General features: G+C 38.5%; 1 protein-coding gene across 3 annotated transcripts in view; it reads left to right on the top strand.

The window, feature by feature from the left end:
* Positions 1-3: 3 nt before the first annotated feature.
* Positions 4-18,470, top strand: part of PDS5A (PDS5 cohesin associated factor A) — an 84,860-nt gene continuing 66,393 nt past the window's right edge. For 2 of the 3 annotated variants that reach the window (XM_054825607.1, XM_054825609.1), the window contains exons 1-2: positions 4-241; positions 1,054-1,224. In XM_054825607.1, the coding sequence (XP_054681582.1) occupies positions 215-241; positions 1,054-1,224 (198 nt within the window). In that variant the 5' untranslated portion in view covers positions 4-214. Of the gene's footprint in view, positions 242-1,053; positions 1,225-18,470 lie in introns of those variants that run through there. The other variant, XM_054825608.1, reaches the window with a different exon arrangement.

Raw genomic sequence — 18,470 nt, 5'->3', positions numbered from 1 at the left:
TGTGTCCCCGCGGCGCACGCTCCGCCAGAGCCTCCCCCTCTCCCCAGCCGCCGCCGCCGCTGCCGCCACCGAGCAGCCTCCCCCTCCCCCCACCCCTCCCCGAGCAGGAGCCGCCGCCGCACCGCGGAGCAGGGAGGCGGCGGGAGCAGCCAGGGCAGCGGCCGGCGGGGGTGGTGGCAGAGCGGTGAGGACCACCCGGCACGGAGGCTACTCAATGCTGCACCTTCCGGAGCTGCATGAGGTAAAGGCGGCTCCGGGTCCCGCTTCCCTCCGTCCCCGCTCCCCCCCCCTCCCCGTCGCCCGCGGCCGGCGGGGGTGTGTGCGCGCCGAGCCGGGGGGTGGGGGGGCTCTTTGTGGGCCCGGCCGGGTGCGGGGCGGCGGGGCGAGGAGGGGCTGCGGCGCGAGGGGCTGAGGGGACATGAAGTTGCGGGAACAAATGGAAAGTGGAGAGTGGCCTGGCCCCCTCCCCAGGGGGGCTCCCGCCGCCGCGGGGGGGGCGGGCGAGGGGCTCGGCGCCGGGCGGGGTGGCCGGTGGGGGTGTTTTGTTTGTGCTGGCCGCCGCCTCCCTCCCTCCCCCTCTCCTGTTGGTTTCTCTGCCTCCTGATAGTTTTGAGGCCTAACTGTTTAGGCCTCGTCTCCCGGCTCCGGGGCCGGTGTGCCGGCTCTGAACCTCTCCCCCCGGGCCCGGGAATTGCACCCCCCGGCCCCCGCCTCGGGCCGTGATGGGCTCTCGGCCCCGGGTCATCCTTCGATCGAGCCCGAAATTCCATTGTAAAATCGTCGGCTCTGAACTAACAGTGTTGGGCTGGAGCAGCCCCGCAATGAAAGGAGGCGCCGGAGGGGAATGGAGGGGCCGGAGTTGTGGGGAGCGGCGGCGGGCCGGGCCTCGCTCCAGCGCCGCCCGGGGCGGGGGGATGCGGCGGGGGCAGCGGCGGGGGGGCGCAGCCGGCGGGGTGATAACCGGGGCCTTCTGCGAAATTGAGGGTGAGAAATGGAAAAAGAGGGTTAGAAAGTCGTTTCCATTCTGCTGAACTTTTGTTTTCTGACCGATAGAGGCCGGTAGAGGACTGTGGAGAAGGAAAGTTTATAACCAGCAGCACCAGGATGGACTTCCCTGCTACCCAACCAAAACCTGCTGCCGATGGTAAAATCATCTACTATCCTCCTGGAGTGAAGGAGATTACGGACAAAATTACCAACGATGAGGTGGTTAAACGGTTAAAGGTGAGCAATCCTGACCACTATCCCCTTCCCTGCAACTTTTGCTTCTTAAGGTAAACATTTCGTCACGGGAAAGGAGAACTGCCAGAAAGCTGTTTCCTTGTCATAGTTGAAATGTCTCCTTCTTGCCTGCAGACCTTTATGGGAATACCACTTCCTTGCTCTTCCATAAAAGAGGAGTAATATTTGTAATTCATGACTGTACTCTTGCAAGTTCTCTCAAAGCCAGAGTTGATACATTGAACTATTTATTTGTATGTGAAGTACATCCACGGTTTTGGGGAGAGGTCTGAAGTGGAATCATAAGTAATACAGGATATGTTCCTGAAAAAGTTTTATTTGTGGAGTTTGTAGATGGAATTTTGAAATTGTTTTATATGTAAAACCTGCCTCAGATTTTGCAATTTGATATAATACGTATCGTTTCTTTCCTATTCAGTATAACTAGTGCTTGGCTGTATTTTCATAAGCAAAAGGGATTGTTAGAAAAGCACCTTTTCTGCTTGCTTGACAGCATCCTGGGGAACTGTGAGGCTTATCTTTGTTTTTATTTTTTTAATACCTTTTTCAACTGGAAACATGAAATGTTACAGTGATATAGTAGTATTATTTCTTAACTCTGTGCTGAAAATGGAGAATAAAGTTGAGCATTGATCAAATATTGGCACAGCTGGTTTGTTAACACCATGGTCTTTGGACCAGAAAATTGCTGTAACCTGGGATTTGGTCTTGTGCCCAGGGTGGAGATGTAGTAATCATTTTTTAGAGATCAGAAATATTCTCTCATTTGATGATCTGTTTCCCATCACAACAGTGACTACACAAAGACTGAAAAATAGAAATCGTGGTCTTGGCTAGTCAGTTTGTACATGAAAAAATGTCTTACCTATAAATGTGAAGAGAATGTAGGCTTTGTGCTTTGCTTTCAAAGCAGCAAGGCACATGTCAGTTGTTTCTTTGACAATGAGTCTTGTTGTCCAATTACAGTTTTGAAAATTATTGAGTGGACAAGTCTGGCATAGTATTTTCAAAACTGCAGTGGAATATTGCCAGTTGCAGGAGAAGATTCTAGAGTTTTGATTGTTTGGACAGAGACTTTGAATCAAAGTGTGTGGAATGGGGAGGAGTGCAGTTTTGAGGTGCCTATTGAAATGGGTATTTTGTTTTCTCCCAGTTGGAGAACTTGCAATGGTAGCTTACCTTTTTTAGAAAATAGGAATAATAGAATTTCAAAGTCATGCATGTCTATTTTGCTGAGTTCACATGTGTGTGTTGGACATAATTTTCAGGCTAAGAGCAGGGTTTTTTTGGTTGTTTTTTTATAAACTACTGTTAAGGAATTCAGATGACCTCAAGACGGTAGACTAAGTTTAAGTGGGAACAAATACTTTGCTAGTGTACCTACCATCACTGAAACAACAGAGGAAGATTTTTCTTATTTTATTGGTACTGCTTAATCTGAGTTTGAGGAAATTTTTTTGTCAGATATTGGCTTTACTGAAGCATCAAGAAAATTGGAAGTAGAACTAAACAAGTATTTTTTCTTTATGTTTTTATATAGACATATATGTAATCTTTATTTATGAAATCCAAATCCTTATATCAACTAGGTTTATAAAAAATCACTTTGGCATATGGAATATTATGATGATGCAGTGCTTGAGATGAAAATGATTGAAGAAGTTTAGTTCAATTGAAAGATAACTTTCCACAACTTTAAATATGACTTAATGTTAAAAGCCAGCTTTTATAGAATGTACAAATTCAGGCATGAATCGGTGCTTGAAACTGCAAGCTTTTTGCTGCCGCCTTGGCCATGCATGATCTGAGGATGCTCTGTGTGTCTCTTAGAGAAGATGTGTGTGCAACTTGGTGTTTTGGCCAGCAGGCTTTGAGTCAGTTCCTGCAAGTTTTTGTTCTTTTAGCTTATTGAAGTCATGGTTAACTTAATTGGTTACAAATTTGTGTCCTTATTAGCAACTTTTCTGATATCACTTCTGTATTTTTGTGTCCAGACCTCTTCTCGTAATGAAGGCTTTTCTTATTATTGGAACTTGAGACGTTCTGGGCACCTGTCCCAGAGTGCCTGAGCAGCAGCTTTTGTGCCAAGGACTTTTAGAAAGAATGTTTTTCTATCCTTTCCCTCCTTCTGCTTGGGGTTGTGGGTAATAAAATGTAGGCCAGATTAATTTACAGTGTTTTGATACATCTGTATGATAACATTAGCACTGTCCTGAAAATGGAGGTATTGAGAATTTTAAAATCAACATGTACCTTCTGAGCAATGTTCTGAAGGAACAGCCTCTGGATTGCATATGTATGATGAATGAAACACCAGTTCAGGTGCTTGATGGAGTCAGAGGTGGTTTCTGGTGTGTTGGATTACATTGATGCGTTGGTGCCTTGTTGGCGTGGGACAGTATGTGATGTATAATTTCAGCTATTAAAGAAGTGATTTTAACTGTGATGTGCTATGGCCGGGGACAAGTGTCCATTTAATAGATTCAATTAAGTTTAACCAAACTAGGCAGCTAGTGTTTAGCAGAGAGTTGAGGCTTACTGTACTTTGCCTGCAAAATGATTTTTTTTTTCTAATGTTTCTCTTTACAGTGCAGCTGTTCAAATTATATAGTGATTGGTTTCAGGACTGTAAGTCAAATGTGTGTCAATTTAGTAAGGCCTGTGGGGAGATGTGATAACTTTTATTTAACCAAGCAATAGAAGTGGAAAACAACAAGTAATTCTAGGCACCCAAGTAGTCCTTCAGTTCCAAAATCAAGCCAGCATCTAAATACAAGTTGAGAACAATTTTACTAGCAAAATTATATTTTTCTCATAAGATAGTTGAAGGTTGAAAAAGTTTTAGAAATTCAACATCGGCTTTGCTGCAAAGGTCCTCTATGACTATTGAATTTTTTTCAAAATTGACTGTATTTTACTGCCTTGTCAAACTCCAGACTTACTTTGTTGTCAGTAAACTATTAAATCTCAGATATAACTTTCTTTGGTCACAGGAGAATATTTTGATGTCATTATATATAAACCATGTCATCATTATGAGTAAGATTAATAGTAGTTTACTTAATTGTCAGATATACTAAAAATAACCCCATAAATCCAAAATGCGTAGAGTTTCTTGGAGACTGACTTAAATGGCCTTTGTAGGCAAAGCCAGAACTGCCACCAAAAGAAGTGGATCTCTCTGCTGCTTGTCCCAACCTCTGTTCTGTACTTTCTCTACAAGCATTTTGTTTTGCAGCATGCCAAAACAGATGGGTGAACAGATCTGGGTTAAAACTTAGGAGGAAAAAGAACAAAAAACCAAAAGAACCCCACCAAACCAAACCCCAAACTTGGGTTAATTTTAGTCTGAATAATTTTTTTGCCTGATTTATCATGAGAGCTCACAAATTGTGCTGGCATAGGGGGAAAAGCAACTTCTTTCTGTGGCAGTCGGCCTTAGAGTGTTGAAGGAAATTCAGAGCTGATTTGAATGTGAAAGTTTGCAAATGTTGTATTTTGAGATAGAGATGGGGACTTTTGCATTGTTTCTGCAAAACTACCTCATCTGCTAGATTTTTAAGTAAAAGAAATAACGCATCATCACGAATTCAGATACAGCTTTATACCACCAACTATACAGTTTGGTAAAGTGTATGACAAGTCTGTAGAAAAAAGGAAAATGTTTGTTGTGCAGTGTTTTATTTCACCTATAGATATCAGTGTAATCAACACCGATTCATAAAATCTGTAAAAAGCACATGTAATCAGACACTAAAGATACAAAAGTACCAAAAAAAAGAAAAAGGAAGTTTCTGAAACCTTCCAGAGGAAAAGGAGCGATAATTTAGTTTCAGCATAGAGATTTTTAATAAAGGTTTAAGGCAGCGTAAAAACCTGTCCTTGTGAAGTTCAGAGTTTTATACGTGAGAATTTGAGGGCAATGTAGTTCTTTATCATAGCTGGGGTTAGTATTCTGTTTTCTGGGGGGGTTTTATTTATTTTGTTTTGGGAGTGATTTTTCCTTTTGTTTTCAATCAGTCCAGTAGTCTTGTTGCTTTTTCCGTGGTGACAGTCTGGCAAGGCATTTTCTGTGAAAGTTTCTTTTGTTTTCCATACCCACCCACCCCCCTTCCACCCTTCTCCTCAATTCTCCCCCTGCCACCCCACCCGAAGGGCTAGCTTGTGATAGCCCGGAGGACTTAGCACTCGTAGTGTGCCTTGAAGTCTTCCTTATCTTGTCCCATGGCATTTCTTAGTTATCTGATATGCATTTGTGCCAGAGTGAAACAAACACTCCCGCCTTCCCATTATCTTTCTGCATGTTCCTCTGGTTATTAGATGTTGGCCTCTTTGTAGTTGGGCCTGATGTGCCTTTATCTCTGGAAGATGATCCTTGTATCACTAGAAATAGTTAATGCTAATAATTTATCATATTATGCACAGGTGGTTTTTTAGGCATCTGTTACAATATTTTAAAATTGAGAAAGGTTGTTTTTTTGCTACTTAAATGTTTCGGAGTAGATTGGAGGTATATGAGAGGGAAAAAAAAAAGTTACTCTTTACTCACCCTGATATTTCTACATAAGTTAATGGCCACTCTCTGAGACTGTGTAGTTAGATGGACCTTTGATCTGACCTGGCTATGCTAAGTAGTTATTTTGTAGGAAACTAAAAAATATAAATTAGAGTATCACCTGGGAGAAGAAAATCTATTTTATATTGTCACACGCTAGAATTTGGTATGCTTGGGGGGAAAAAGTATACGTATTAAGTATGTTGGATTGTATTAATATATACTAGTTAATAAATACTATTTGCTGGCAAGACTTAGATGACACGGGTATTTTCATGGCTTAGACCTCTGACTTGCATGTACTTGCATGCTTACATTTAAGAATTATAAGTAGTTTTGTGGAGGTTATATAGCCAGGTTATAGAAATGATCCACAGTTAATTATTCTGACAATTTTAAAACTTCCATTAATTGTATTTAACTGCAGACTACAATTTGCAATGTTCTTGAGATATTGCTGGCCACATAAGCCTAAAGCCAAATTTCTAATTTGATTTTGTTCAGAGTTTAATCTTTTTAATTAGTTTGGCTCTTGTAACAGTCAAGTTTTTCATTAACTAGGACAGGCCACTAGTCAGAGAAGAAGAAATCTTGTTCTGATTTTCTTTTTCCAGTGGAATATTAGCAGTTTGCTTTGTAAATGTCCCAATTTAATCAATCCTTAGAGAAATAGACTGTCTAGGCTCACCCAGTTCACCCAGATGTTACTTAATTCCACATTGATTGATGATGAGACTCTTTGTTTTTGTATCTGATAATTTTCTTTTGTTACAAGTGCATCAGTAATTAATGGCAATTTCACATGTACATTATTCTTCTAATGGTTTCCTGGCAACAGGAAGATAAATACATTGTGAAAGAAAAGAAGCCCCAATTTTAAAGGGGCAAAAATAGAGGTTGCTGAATTAGGAATGATAACTTCTAATGATTGACCACCAAAATGGACAGACTAGTTGAGAAATCCTTATGCCCTCATTTATTCTATTATAAACTTTGAAGAATTATTAATTTTACTCTTGTGCTAATGCTTTTTTTGTGAGGTGAGGACATGATGTTAATCACCGTTTCAAAGACGGGGAGATGAAGAGCTACTGAAAGGGAAAAAAACAAACCCAAACACAAGACAGACAAGCTGGCTTCGTACGCCTAATTTGGCATTTCTAAAATGTGAGTTCTGAAGTGACTGTGCATTCTGTTGCACTTTACATGTTCAGACCACAAGTTCCTTTGATTTCAGTTGTATTTCTGAGTGGCTAGCACTTCTGTAAACCAGGCCTCGTCGTCTCTGCTTAAGAACCCAGAAAATGACAGACATTTTCTGTGAAAACTTTGTTATAGGCTGTTTAACAGGCATCATATAGAAACTTTGTAATAGGTGGGAGGCTAGCGTGCAAGTCACAAGGCTTAGCTGTTTTAAAACATGGTATAGAATATACCTTTCTTGCAATGTTTTCCTTCAGTTACAGTCTTTCAGCTTCAATAAATAAGAAACGCGGCCTTTGGGCAATATGCTCCTCTACCACGCAACCTTGATTAACTCCAGAGCAAGTCCTTTCTGTGGACTGAACGAAGTAATGGATTCAAGTTTTTGTGGCGGTGTGTGTTTTGGGTTGTTTGTTTTGGTTTTTTTTTTTTTTAAAGGTATGTAATCACTTGCAAAATACTGTATGAAGATTAGGATTTAGGAGATTGGCTATGGTTTGAGAAGCATGGGATTGTTTACCTTGGAAAAGAGATGAATAAGAGTAGTTGTAATAAAAGCATACAAAATAACAAATGACAGATAGTAAATTAAGAATTGCTGGTTGTGCCCTGCTCTCCTGAAGAAAGAGCATTCATTGAAACTTAAAAGTTTGTTGAAGGCTAAATATTTCTTAGGGTTAGGAAGGTTGTGGCAGAGCAGAGCTGAACTGGTATTTTATTTAGTATAAGTGACACGCTTTAATCTTATAAATCACTTGCTTTAGGTGGGTGTGTCTGTCAATATGTATTTTTATGGTATAATATGGGAGATTTGTTGTGTATCCAAATATTTTAAATGAAGTTTGGATACAAAATCCTTGACATCACTGCATTCTTATGAGGCATTTGTATGCATAAGTTTGCAAAACAGCAGGAGCCTTAGCTATGCTCAAAGGCTCATAAACAAGGTGTTACTCTCACAACAGTGCTATGAAGTGAAAGAAAAATTATCCCTTGGTTTGCAGACAGTAATATGGAGATGATTGATAGGAAGGGAAATCAAACATCATCTGAGGTTACTTTTCTTCCTTGTCTACTTGAATCAATTCATATTATTTTGTCTGCGTAATACCTATGTGTATCTTTTGGTACCAAAAAGAAAAACATCAGACAATTAGGAGATCATTTGTTCACAGTACGTATTATAGCCATTTAGGTAGTTAAAGAAACCAAACTTTTGTATAATCCCCGATCTATTTTAAACATTCTTTGTATATGAAATTTTTCCAGACTGCAATATCTTTTTAATCACCATTGTTACCTAGAAATCTAAACCACATGCTTATTATTGGTGTCACTCAAAGCGATGTGTGTTTGCTGGTTCTGCAGCTGCAGTAAGCTTATGAACTGTATTCCCACTGCCGTGTTGACATCAGATTTTTGGCTGTTGCAAAGCATGATGAAGTACTATTAAAGGTAAGCAAAGATAAAGTTGGCACAAAGTATGTTCCTGCTTAGAAAGGAAGGTTGAAAACTTCATGGTACCTAGATAACATGGGATATCCGAAAAGTATGTTTTATTTATGTGAGACATGATAGGTACTTCTCTGACGGAGATGTCAGAGTTCGCAGTGTTAGGATCAGTTTTGCAGCCACAGTGGGGTGAAAAATGCATTCAAATTTACTGTGAAGACCGGTCAGCCTTTTTAATGTCTTAGTTATTCTCAGGGGAGTTCCTGTTTCTTCCTAGTTGTTCAGGAATATTACCTAATCTTAATGGTACTCTATTGTCTTCCATGAATAGAGCCTGTCACCTTTTGCTGAAGCACTATTTAGTCTAGTCATTAGCAATTTTAGGCCTTATGTTTTTAGTGGTGTGTTTTAATACCTTATGGTAGAAATTATGACATCTATCTCCAGGAGATTTATCAAAACTTTCCAAACTGTTGAAGCAGAGAAGAAGTTTTGTACTGGTAAAATACATTCATAAGCAGTAGAGAGATCTATGTCTTTACTATTTACAAAAAAAATTTTAACTGATAGAGACATTGAAGATGAAAGAGAAGGAGGAGGAAAGGTGTTTGGAGAAATCAAATATTTCTGGGTCTTCCCCCACCCCCTTCATTGCTGGCTACAGCACCTGGAAAATGCACACGCTTGAAAAAAAAAAAAAGTAGTGATGTTAGTGTTTATGATATTAGCACTTGTTTGCAGTCATTAAAGAATTCCCTTTCCTCTGCAATCAATTCCTCTGTCTGTCTTATGGCTTTCTATGGAAATAACCTGATTGACCATCAGGGAATAGCTTTAGATCTGCAGGAAATCTGCATGTTTAGAATATTTTTTTTTCATATTGTCTAACTACTGATCTTTAAACTATTTTAACCACTGCATCTGTCTTGAGAGACCATTGAAAGACCAACTTCAAACTTGTACTTATTATGAAAATCTTATTACTATAGTTTTGAGTGCCTGAGAATTAGTCTCTCAAAAACTGAAAGAAAACATATTTGTGTTTTTCAGTTCCCTTTGTATATGTGCTAGTGCTTTGTCTGGACAAATGTTTTTAGCTTGCTTTTCTAATGAAATAAGGTTTTTATCGGATCAGCTAGTCTAATTTCTTTGTTACTGATCTTCCCTGAAGTTACATTAGTTCAAAACTTGCTGGCAGTTGGGCAAAGGTTTCAGAGATGCAAGATATGTCTAATTGGTGCTGAGCAGAATAGAGACATCTGAATTCTGTTTATACAAAGGAAAATGGACCAGCACTGTTAAACATTTCAAAAGGCAGCAGCCCCTGTGCTAGCTGGAATAAGTCCAACTAGTTCCCACATGGGTGTTTCAAATGTCATAGGGGATATGCTGTCCCTTCCCCAGCTCTCCAGGCACGGCATCCAGAGGGGAGTAGGCAGGTAGTGCAGGAAGACGAGAGTGAGAGATGCAGAAGGGAGTGAGTTGGCAGCCCTTTTGGAGCAGAGTGATGGGGAACAGATCTGTTGGAAACCAGCCATCGTTAATTTTGCTGCTTATGATAAAACTAATTTCATATAGCAGCAGTAAAAGAGATAAACAGCTAAAATAAAGCACAAAACCTTTTTAATACTCTCCTAAGCCACAGAATGTTACTAATTCTTTAACTTAAAGTGGTGGTTTTTAACAATTAAAAATGTTACCTGCATTCCTTGATTGACTTGATAAAAATTGCTTATGTGATATGCTATTACAGAAAGAGTAAATCAAAAAAGAAAAAAAACCCACTCAAAAGTAGCTAAAATATCAACATAAGATTACTAAGTTATTTAGTTAATTTTTTCTATAGTATTTTTCTTATGTAATTTGTTTTTTCCCTTTATTTTGGCTGTTTAGAGTCATAGTGGTGCAAATGCTGAAGCAAAATGTGTGCAGTGAAAGTTGAGTTGAACTTAGGAAGTGCTTAACACAAGGAAAATATGCAGTTTGAGCCTTATGATGATGCCATAGTGTGAAAAGAAGTTTGTTAAAATAAGTTGTTCCTTTGAAAAAAAACCAAAATGACTGATTTCACTTGTGTTACCAATTTAATGAAAGGAAAATGCTTTTGGATATTGCCCCTTAACATTTTTACTCTGCCTTCAGATAGAGTAGTCAAAGTATGGTAAATCCTGTTATTTTAATATCATTTTGTGTTTTAACTGTGTTCTTCTGTTACTCTTTGAAAATATATGCATGTACTTAATTATCCAAAATGCAGTAATGGTTCTCAATAATAAACTCATTATTGAAATTTAATCAAACAATAGTTGTAATTTAGTAGGAAATTATTTGAAATTAAATTTTGAGGAATATAAAAAATGTTCTTTTCTTGTGATTTTAAAAGAGTAAAACCTGATACTGGGTCACTTAACTCTCAGTGACTGCAGTGCCTTTCTGTGGGCTTTGGTCCTGATCTCCTAGTCAGTTAGAAAGGATACAATTTTTCTTTAAAAACTTTGGTTATATGAAGCAGTGAAGAGGAATCATTCAGAAATTATGCCCCTTTGTTTGCACAATGGCACAGTGTATTGTAGGATAAGTGAAGGGAAGTTTAATTCTTAAACTGTGGCAGTAATAAGAATGAAATAAAGTAAACTCAATACTTTTGATGGTAGAAACAGAATTCAGCGTTCTGGAGGGAGGTGCAAAAGGTTACCCTATATGTTTGGTTTTTGACAGGTGGTTCTTTCTCAGCATTGAATTGCTGCAGAGTTAACATTCATTCATTTGCAAAGCAAAACAAAGAAATGCAAGGCAACTTTAAAGCTTTTTGTTGAAAACACATGTTTATTTCAATATGTTATTCAGTCATCCTTTGTAAATGCAGTTGACGTGTGTCACTATTTCTGAAAAACTTACAATCCCTCTCTTCTCTAAAGCTCCCACTTCTGCTATCACCAGTAAAATTCCAGTAGCAAGAAAAGAAGTACTATTTTTGCTTGTGTGAAGTCAGTAAATGAAGGTCTAGGAGTTACATTTGTGAGCTGTTAGTGACATTTTTTCTTAGAAAATATATGTAGAATATGAAAGTAGGTATAACTCTGCAGCCTAAGAGAAGTTGGGAAATCTGGAAATAAGATTTCAGCTTTGTTCCAGTTGGAACTGGTAGTCTAGACTGCTGTAAAATCATGAGAATTTTGCTTTAGGAAATGGGAGGGTCCACTGAGTACTAAACCTATATCTTTGTAGAATATATATGCATTGGTACAACTGGAAGTAGGTTAGTAGAAAACCTAGTAAGTTGTTAAAAAATAAAAACTCTTTGAACTGGGAGTGAAAACCAAGTTAGACTGTGTTTCTAAACTTTGGTTGGGAAAGTGGGAGTGGCATGTAATGTTTTCCAAAGTTACACTCTTTCAATCCTGGCCTTTATTTCCCTTTAAAGGTTAAAACACTTTCAGTCAGATTACAAAGTGAAAAGGCTGCCATTTAATTTTGTTTAATTTTGACATCTTTGCCTATTGTTCTTAGTTTAGGTTCTTGTGCAAATTGGAGCATTCTAGTCTGAGTTGGAGTTGTTACGTAGATGAAAGCATACTTGTCCTAGAGTTGCAGCTCTACGTGCCACACCATTTCTGATGCTAACATTGGTTTCTAATACCTATATACATCTGTGAGGATGGAGTTCTCTGCTACGTTTTATCTAGCAGTGAAGCTGGTTTGAGACATCTTCAGGGACTCACTCACACTGTCTCTGCCTCCTGAGAAATCATACTGTGGAGCTGTGCCCTAATTCACACTATCTTGAGACTCTTCAGAGTCACTCTGACTTCAGTCTGTATATGGGCTGTGATAAGTTTAAGTTTCTATATGCTATCAGATTTAATGTCTGTCAACACTTTGCTTAAAGGCCTGGTATCATGCAACATCCCCATAAAATTAATTTTAAAACTAGCTGATCACCTCAAAATTTTATAAATGAGGAAAATATTAATTTCTAGCATTTTTAAACGATTTGTTGATATCAACCTTCTGCTTGAAAACAAAACTAAGGGCAAAAATCACTTCATGACGAAGGTGAAAATCTGGAGGGGTAAATAATGACAGGTTAGTTCTGCAGAGTATTGTTAGTCAGCTTAGTAATCTGAGCTGACCTGCATAGCAGGTATTTTAACATAGTCAAAAGCAAGTTAGTTTATCTAAAAATAATTTAAAAAAAAAACAACAAACAAGTCCTCTCTACAGACTGCTAGAATTGTGTTTTGAAAGCTTGTCATGCTGACACTGTTGTACCTGACTACCTTGAATACCCTTAAGTTGATGTTGCTACTGAAGGAAACAGTTACTCATCTTCACCGTTGTTGCCATTGCTGTTCAGGGAGAATAATGATTCAAAATCATTTGCCTTATTTGAGTCAGCAGCGTTCTCAAAGTCATAGAAACAAATCAAGTTTGAAGAGTAAAAAATAGAAGCATATAGTGACTGTAGGCAAGTAGTATAGTTGGAAAGGATGGAGTTGCTACACAGCACTTTGAGCCAGTGAAGTACTCTTGCTTGTGGGCCATCCTTTTCTACACACCAACCCAGGTGTGTCTGTGGCCTGCAGGATACTGCATTGTGGAAGTGCTCCTATTCGAAAACACTTAGTTTTTTTCCAGGTTATTTTTCATTTAGATCAACGTGACTTACGCAGTCATCTACTACCCCCTCCTTGTGCCGGCAGAAGCTGTGTGACAATCTTGGGGTGGCAAAACTGTTACTTGCAGTGACAGCTTAATTTGGAACACTGTGTTCATTGGATTTGACCTTATTAAATCAACTTAAAGATTCATTAACTACACCCTAAGATTCTGCTGAAGTAGTCCCACCCTCCCCTGTGCGTTTCTTACAGCCATGTAGTGAGCTGGTTCAAGATGCATATCTATCTGAAAAGTAACCTAGCCAGAAAAAGGGATTTTTCAGTAGTGTCACTCAACAGTCGCATGCGTGCTGGAGTAATGGAGGGACAGGTCTGCCAGATTTGAGTTGACTCACACTGCTGTAAAACTGCACCCTAAGAAATTCTACAAACATTCCCCACCCCCTCAATTTGGTGAGGCAGTATCCATATACAAAATGAAGTGCGTCCCATGTTTAGGAGACCTGCAAATCTAAGTGCAGTGAATGATGTGCTATCCTTCCACATCCGAAAAAGAAGCTAAGATACAGAGGAGAATGGTCTCTGGTTAGAAACAATTGAAATCAGTGCCACTTTTATACACAAATGTGTGGATTGTGCTGGTGCCAGTAATTTTGAACTAAGGTGAATGTTGTGGAATCCACGATGAATTTCCTAATGTTTTAGCTGACTGGCTGCTGTAATAGATCATACCATTCATCCTAACACAATGGCTTTCAAAATAAATAGGTTTTGTATTGGAACTCAGAATCGGCATGGTAATATTTAGTGAAAGGTACTTATGTACACTTTTCCTTTCTCTACAGATGTTTGATTTCTTCTTTTTTCCCCCTTACTGTCTTTCCCATTTGTACAAAAGAAAGCATTTGAGGTTTCAGTGTTTTTCAGGCCTCCCTAAGCCCAATGGCTCACAGTTCTGTACCAGTATTATGATTATGAGATGTGGTCTTTGATGTTGAGACTGGTCTTTTCCTGTTCTGCAATCCAAGCTACTGAGTCTTGTGCTGTGACTTGAACTAGAGTAGGCGGTACAGGCCAGTGCTTGCAAACAGATTTGTCTTCATGCCAGCTCTCATTCTTATTTTTTTTTCCTCTCCTAATGCCTGCTATAGTTGATTGTTCTTTAAACAAAGACTTGCACTACTTTACAGGATGTGTATCTGTCTGTAGGGGAGTATGTGTGTGCATACGTATGTATATACAGATGAATCTTTTATTTCCAGATAATCATGCCTTCAAAAAAAATGGTACTACCCAGCAGATAGGTACCATAAATAGCTTTCTCTGCCCTCCTACACCCCACCAACCCCCCCCCCCCCCCCCCCCCAAGCATTAACTGGTAAATTGCAAGCAGTGGAATCTTTTTTTGTGTCATCCCAAAGCCAGCACTATTAACACTCCCCAGGGCTCATATCAGGGAAAGACCACGAGTTTACTGTTGCACATGAAGCTCTTCCAGAATTATTCATAGAAAGTGAAAACCCTTCTTCTTTAACTGTTAGTCATTTAACTCATATTTCTTACACTTTAGAGCCTGCGAGTTGTGCAGAATATATTGTTAAGGACTCCTTGATAGGCCAGAAATCTGGCTGCTGTTGAAAAGTGTTTGAACATAATTTTGTTTATTCTTTGAAGAGACAGTGTTTACAAGGAGCTTGCATTTTTGTGGTGGTGTATGCATTGAAATTCTGTAGTTGCCAAACTTCAGCCAACCTTAGAACTGAATTTTGCCTGTTTTTCCTAGTAGTAATTTCTTTGTATATGGAAACTTCTATGAAAATAGCTGTGTGGGAATGTTGCCAGAAACTGTTGGATGAAGTTTTCTGGATAATTTTGATTATACAAATTCTCATTTTGAAATAATTTGATTTCATCTCACGTTATTGAGTGGGTTTGTAGCTTGTTGTTTTTAATTATTTCATTTTCTATTATTGTTAAAGCAAATCTTTATATGTAGTCTTCAATTCAGAAAGCTTCAAAATAATACTTAAGAAATGAATGTGTGGATATGCTCTCACCAGTCAGTAGTACATTGGGATTCCTGGGGGTCTTTCTGTTTGTAATTAAATTCTGGAGACCTTAAGTGAGTCTTGGTCCAAAATCTCTAATTACCTTTCACATCTTTGATGGTATATGAAAAAAAATTGTAGCTGATACCATTCGTGACCAATGGATCAAATGTTTAGAGGCTTGACCAACACAAAGAAACTTGGGTACATTGATTCTAGATAATCATGTTGCAAAGGGAAGCTTAGATGGAAGCTAGTATCAATTTTACTATAGACTGACTTTGCGTTGTCTTAATTCAGACCAGAATGCATGCAGAAGTGTCATATTGAAAATGAGGAGGGAAGATGTTCTGGTTTTCCTGGGCTTCTCTGAGATTGCTGACTAGGAGATACTGCTTTCTCACCCAAAAGAAGTGATAAGCATACAGGATACAAAATGCTTAAGTTGGAACAATATATTGAGTGATGGAAAACTACTTTTCTACCACTTGGCCTCTTAAAACCTGATTCTCACAAGAATCAACTGTCTTCTGAAGTTCTCCTTCTGACATCTGAAAGCAGCTCCTAAGCAAATTCAAAACAAATGTTGTAGACACAGTGTCAACCATCTGCAGGTGGCCGCTACCTGATTTGTATGTTACCCCATGATTTTACCACTATCAAGATAATGCTGTGTGTGAGCAGTCGGAGCTCTGGCAAAAGGCAGATGCTTAAAGCTGAGCAAGGCAGTTCAGGTGGGCAGCAGGAAGTATCTTTCTCCATCCTTCAGTTTCCTTTGCTGGATGTTTCCCTTTAATACTTACTTCTTTTTGGCCCTTAGTACAGGGCTGTATTTAGCACTAGTGAGGAAACTGCCAATAGTAGCATCTGGGAGTAACACCTTCTAGCTCTCTACTTGGCTAGGAATTTTAGCCTGGTCCAGATTGATGGTTATTTACTCTCAACATCTGGAATATAATTCTGTGATTAATCTCATCATGAATGTATTAGAATTTTGGGACTATCTAATATAAATGCTGAAGCATTTTCCTCAATATAAGTTACTTGGGCAGCAACTTCTTGTTGGCTCCTCCTACACTAATTTCCCATACGATTCATAGTCAAATGCTAGGTCTCAGCCCTTTTCTTTAAGGTGCTAAATGGCTTCAGCTTAATGCCTGAATTTTAGACCCTAAAGATTACGGTTGACAGCTTTTGTTTCTTGATCATAAATCGTAGCCAACAGCATTTTTAGAATGTTCGATGAACTCCTGCAGCTATTGAAGGCTGTTGCAAGGCTCCACAATCTGCAGGCCAAAGTGCACTTCTGAAGTCTTCCTTTCTCACTATGAAGATCCATTGTGGAATGTTTTGATTAAAAAAAAAAAAAAAACCCAAACCAACCCAAAACCCACCAACCCAAAAAAACCCCCCACAAAACCAACCAAAAAAAACCAAACCCCCAAACAACTTCCCCCCCCCCCCAAATCAGCAACACAAATACAACCAGAATAAAATATTGCACGGTTAGATTTTTCTTTTTAGTATGGAAAGGCGAGGGAAAAAAAACGTAGCAAGGTACATTCCAGGTTTTTTTGTAAACCGTTTCAGTATGCTACTGACCTGCATGCTATGATCATGAGGGTGATTTAAAAAGAACCAAACACCAAAACAAAAAACAAAAAAACCCCACCAAACCAAAACATACACAAAAACCAGAAAAACAACCTACAGAACATAAATGAAATTGACTTTCATCCTGTTTGGGCTTTTGAAGAGTAAAAGCAATGAAACTTCATGTATTTTAAGTCTTGTATATGCAAGCTTAAGAAAAATATAAGAAATTTATATGAGGTTCTAGACTATGTAGTTATTGCCTTCAGGTCCTGAATGTTTTTAGATAAGAGAAGTTAAATTTTGTGCTTACATAATGTCTCATGTATGCTTAAGAAAGATCAAGTGGTTTATTTTGACAATCACCTGGTCAACTAGTTGTCATTCTCCTGCAGAGTTTGTACATGAGAGATCTGTTGTGCCCTTTTATAGGTACCATTTCTCCTCCTTTTTTTGGTTTTCACAATCATGTTTTTTAATAATATTTTTTTATGTTTTAGCTGCTTTTTAAATCTCCAGCACATGCATGTGGACTACTGTTCTGAGGTCGCTGCAGCTGAGCAAGTGAAGTTGAGTCTCTGTTCAATTTTTGTGTCAGAGAAACAAAACCAAAGATAATTGTAAACAACAAGGTGTTATTTTTGCTTGTGGCTTCAGGCCACTTCAATGCAGTACACTTGATGAAGTGTGCACTTTCTTATGTGTTCTGAGCAGTCATAATTTTTTAGGCCAAGGCTTGTTGCCTTCTCTGTGAGCTTCTCAGATTTCTCTTTGGCCCTGTCTCTTTGTCACAGATGCAGTTATTTGTGAAACGACCAAATCCTCTGGCAATGGGTACCAAATTTATGTTCATGCTTGGGGTACAGGTTAGTATGGTTTCAGGTGTCTGATCCTATAAAGTGAATCAGCTGCATCTTCCAGCTATTTCTCACTGCTGCAGTGTATGCACTGTCTTGAGACAGTGGTACTGTTGTATCGATAGAATTTATTGAATAAGTTTAAATAACTGTACTATGAGACTCTTAGAAACTGTAAAATTTAGTGGATAATAAAATACTTTATTTCTAATAAAGTATTAAACTAGGTGTTAAAGTAATTTTAGGGGCATAACCTCAAGAAGTAGATTGACTCGTGTTGTTTTGTACTTCTGGGATTGAAATTTCTCAGATTTTGTCATGGAGAGGATAAGTGATTTTTTGGATGAACGTGACAAAGCATTTTGCAAATACACAGCTACTATGCCTCAAGTGCTTTTTTTAATTATGTCAGACCTTTAACAATTTTCTGTGATTCCTGTTTTAGGCATTCTTTATGAAAATGTTGCTGGCAACTATTTAAATGATATTTAGTATTTGCAGGTTGCTGATTTCAACAATGTAATCTAGTGAAATGTTATTTTCATCTAAATTCAGTATGGTTAATTCTGAGACTGAATTTAAATAGTGTATTTAAATATAAAAATTAAATATACAAATAGTGTATTTTTAAGTAAAAATTGTATACAATGACTTTTCAGCCTTTCACTTTGAGAAGTGTGCCTGATTTGAGTTCTTGAGTTATATGGGGGTTTTTTTCAGAAAATTTCATATTTTTTCTTAGGTAATGAAATTGTTATACTAATTGGAGAGCTTCAAAATAAAGCAAAAGTGAATGTAGAAGTTAAAATGGGAAAATGTTGCACAATGCAGATGATGCAAGTAAACTCCCCAAGAATGGCCTGCGGAATCTATGTATAATGGTGGGTACTTGATGTCTATA

This window comes from Grus americana, chromosome 4 (assembly GCF_028858705.1).
Source record: "Grus americana isolate bGruAme1 chromosome 4, bGruAme1.mat, whole genome shotgun sequence".
Taxonomy (NCBI): Eukaryota; Metazoa; Chordata; class Aves; order Gruiformes; family Gruidae; genus Grus; species Grus americana.
The sequence above is the reverse complement of the archived record's forward strand: the minus strand, read 5'-3'. Positions and strand labels throughout refer to the sequence as shown.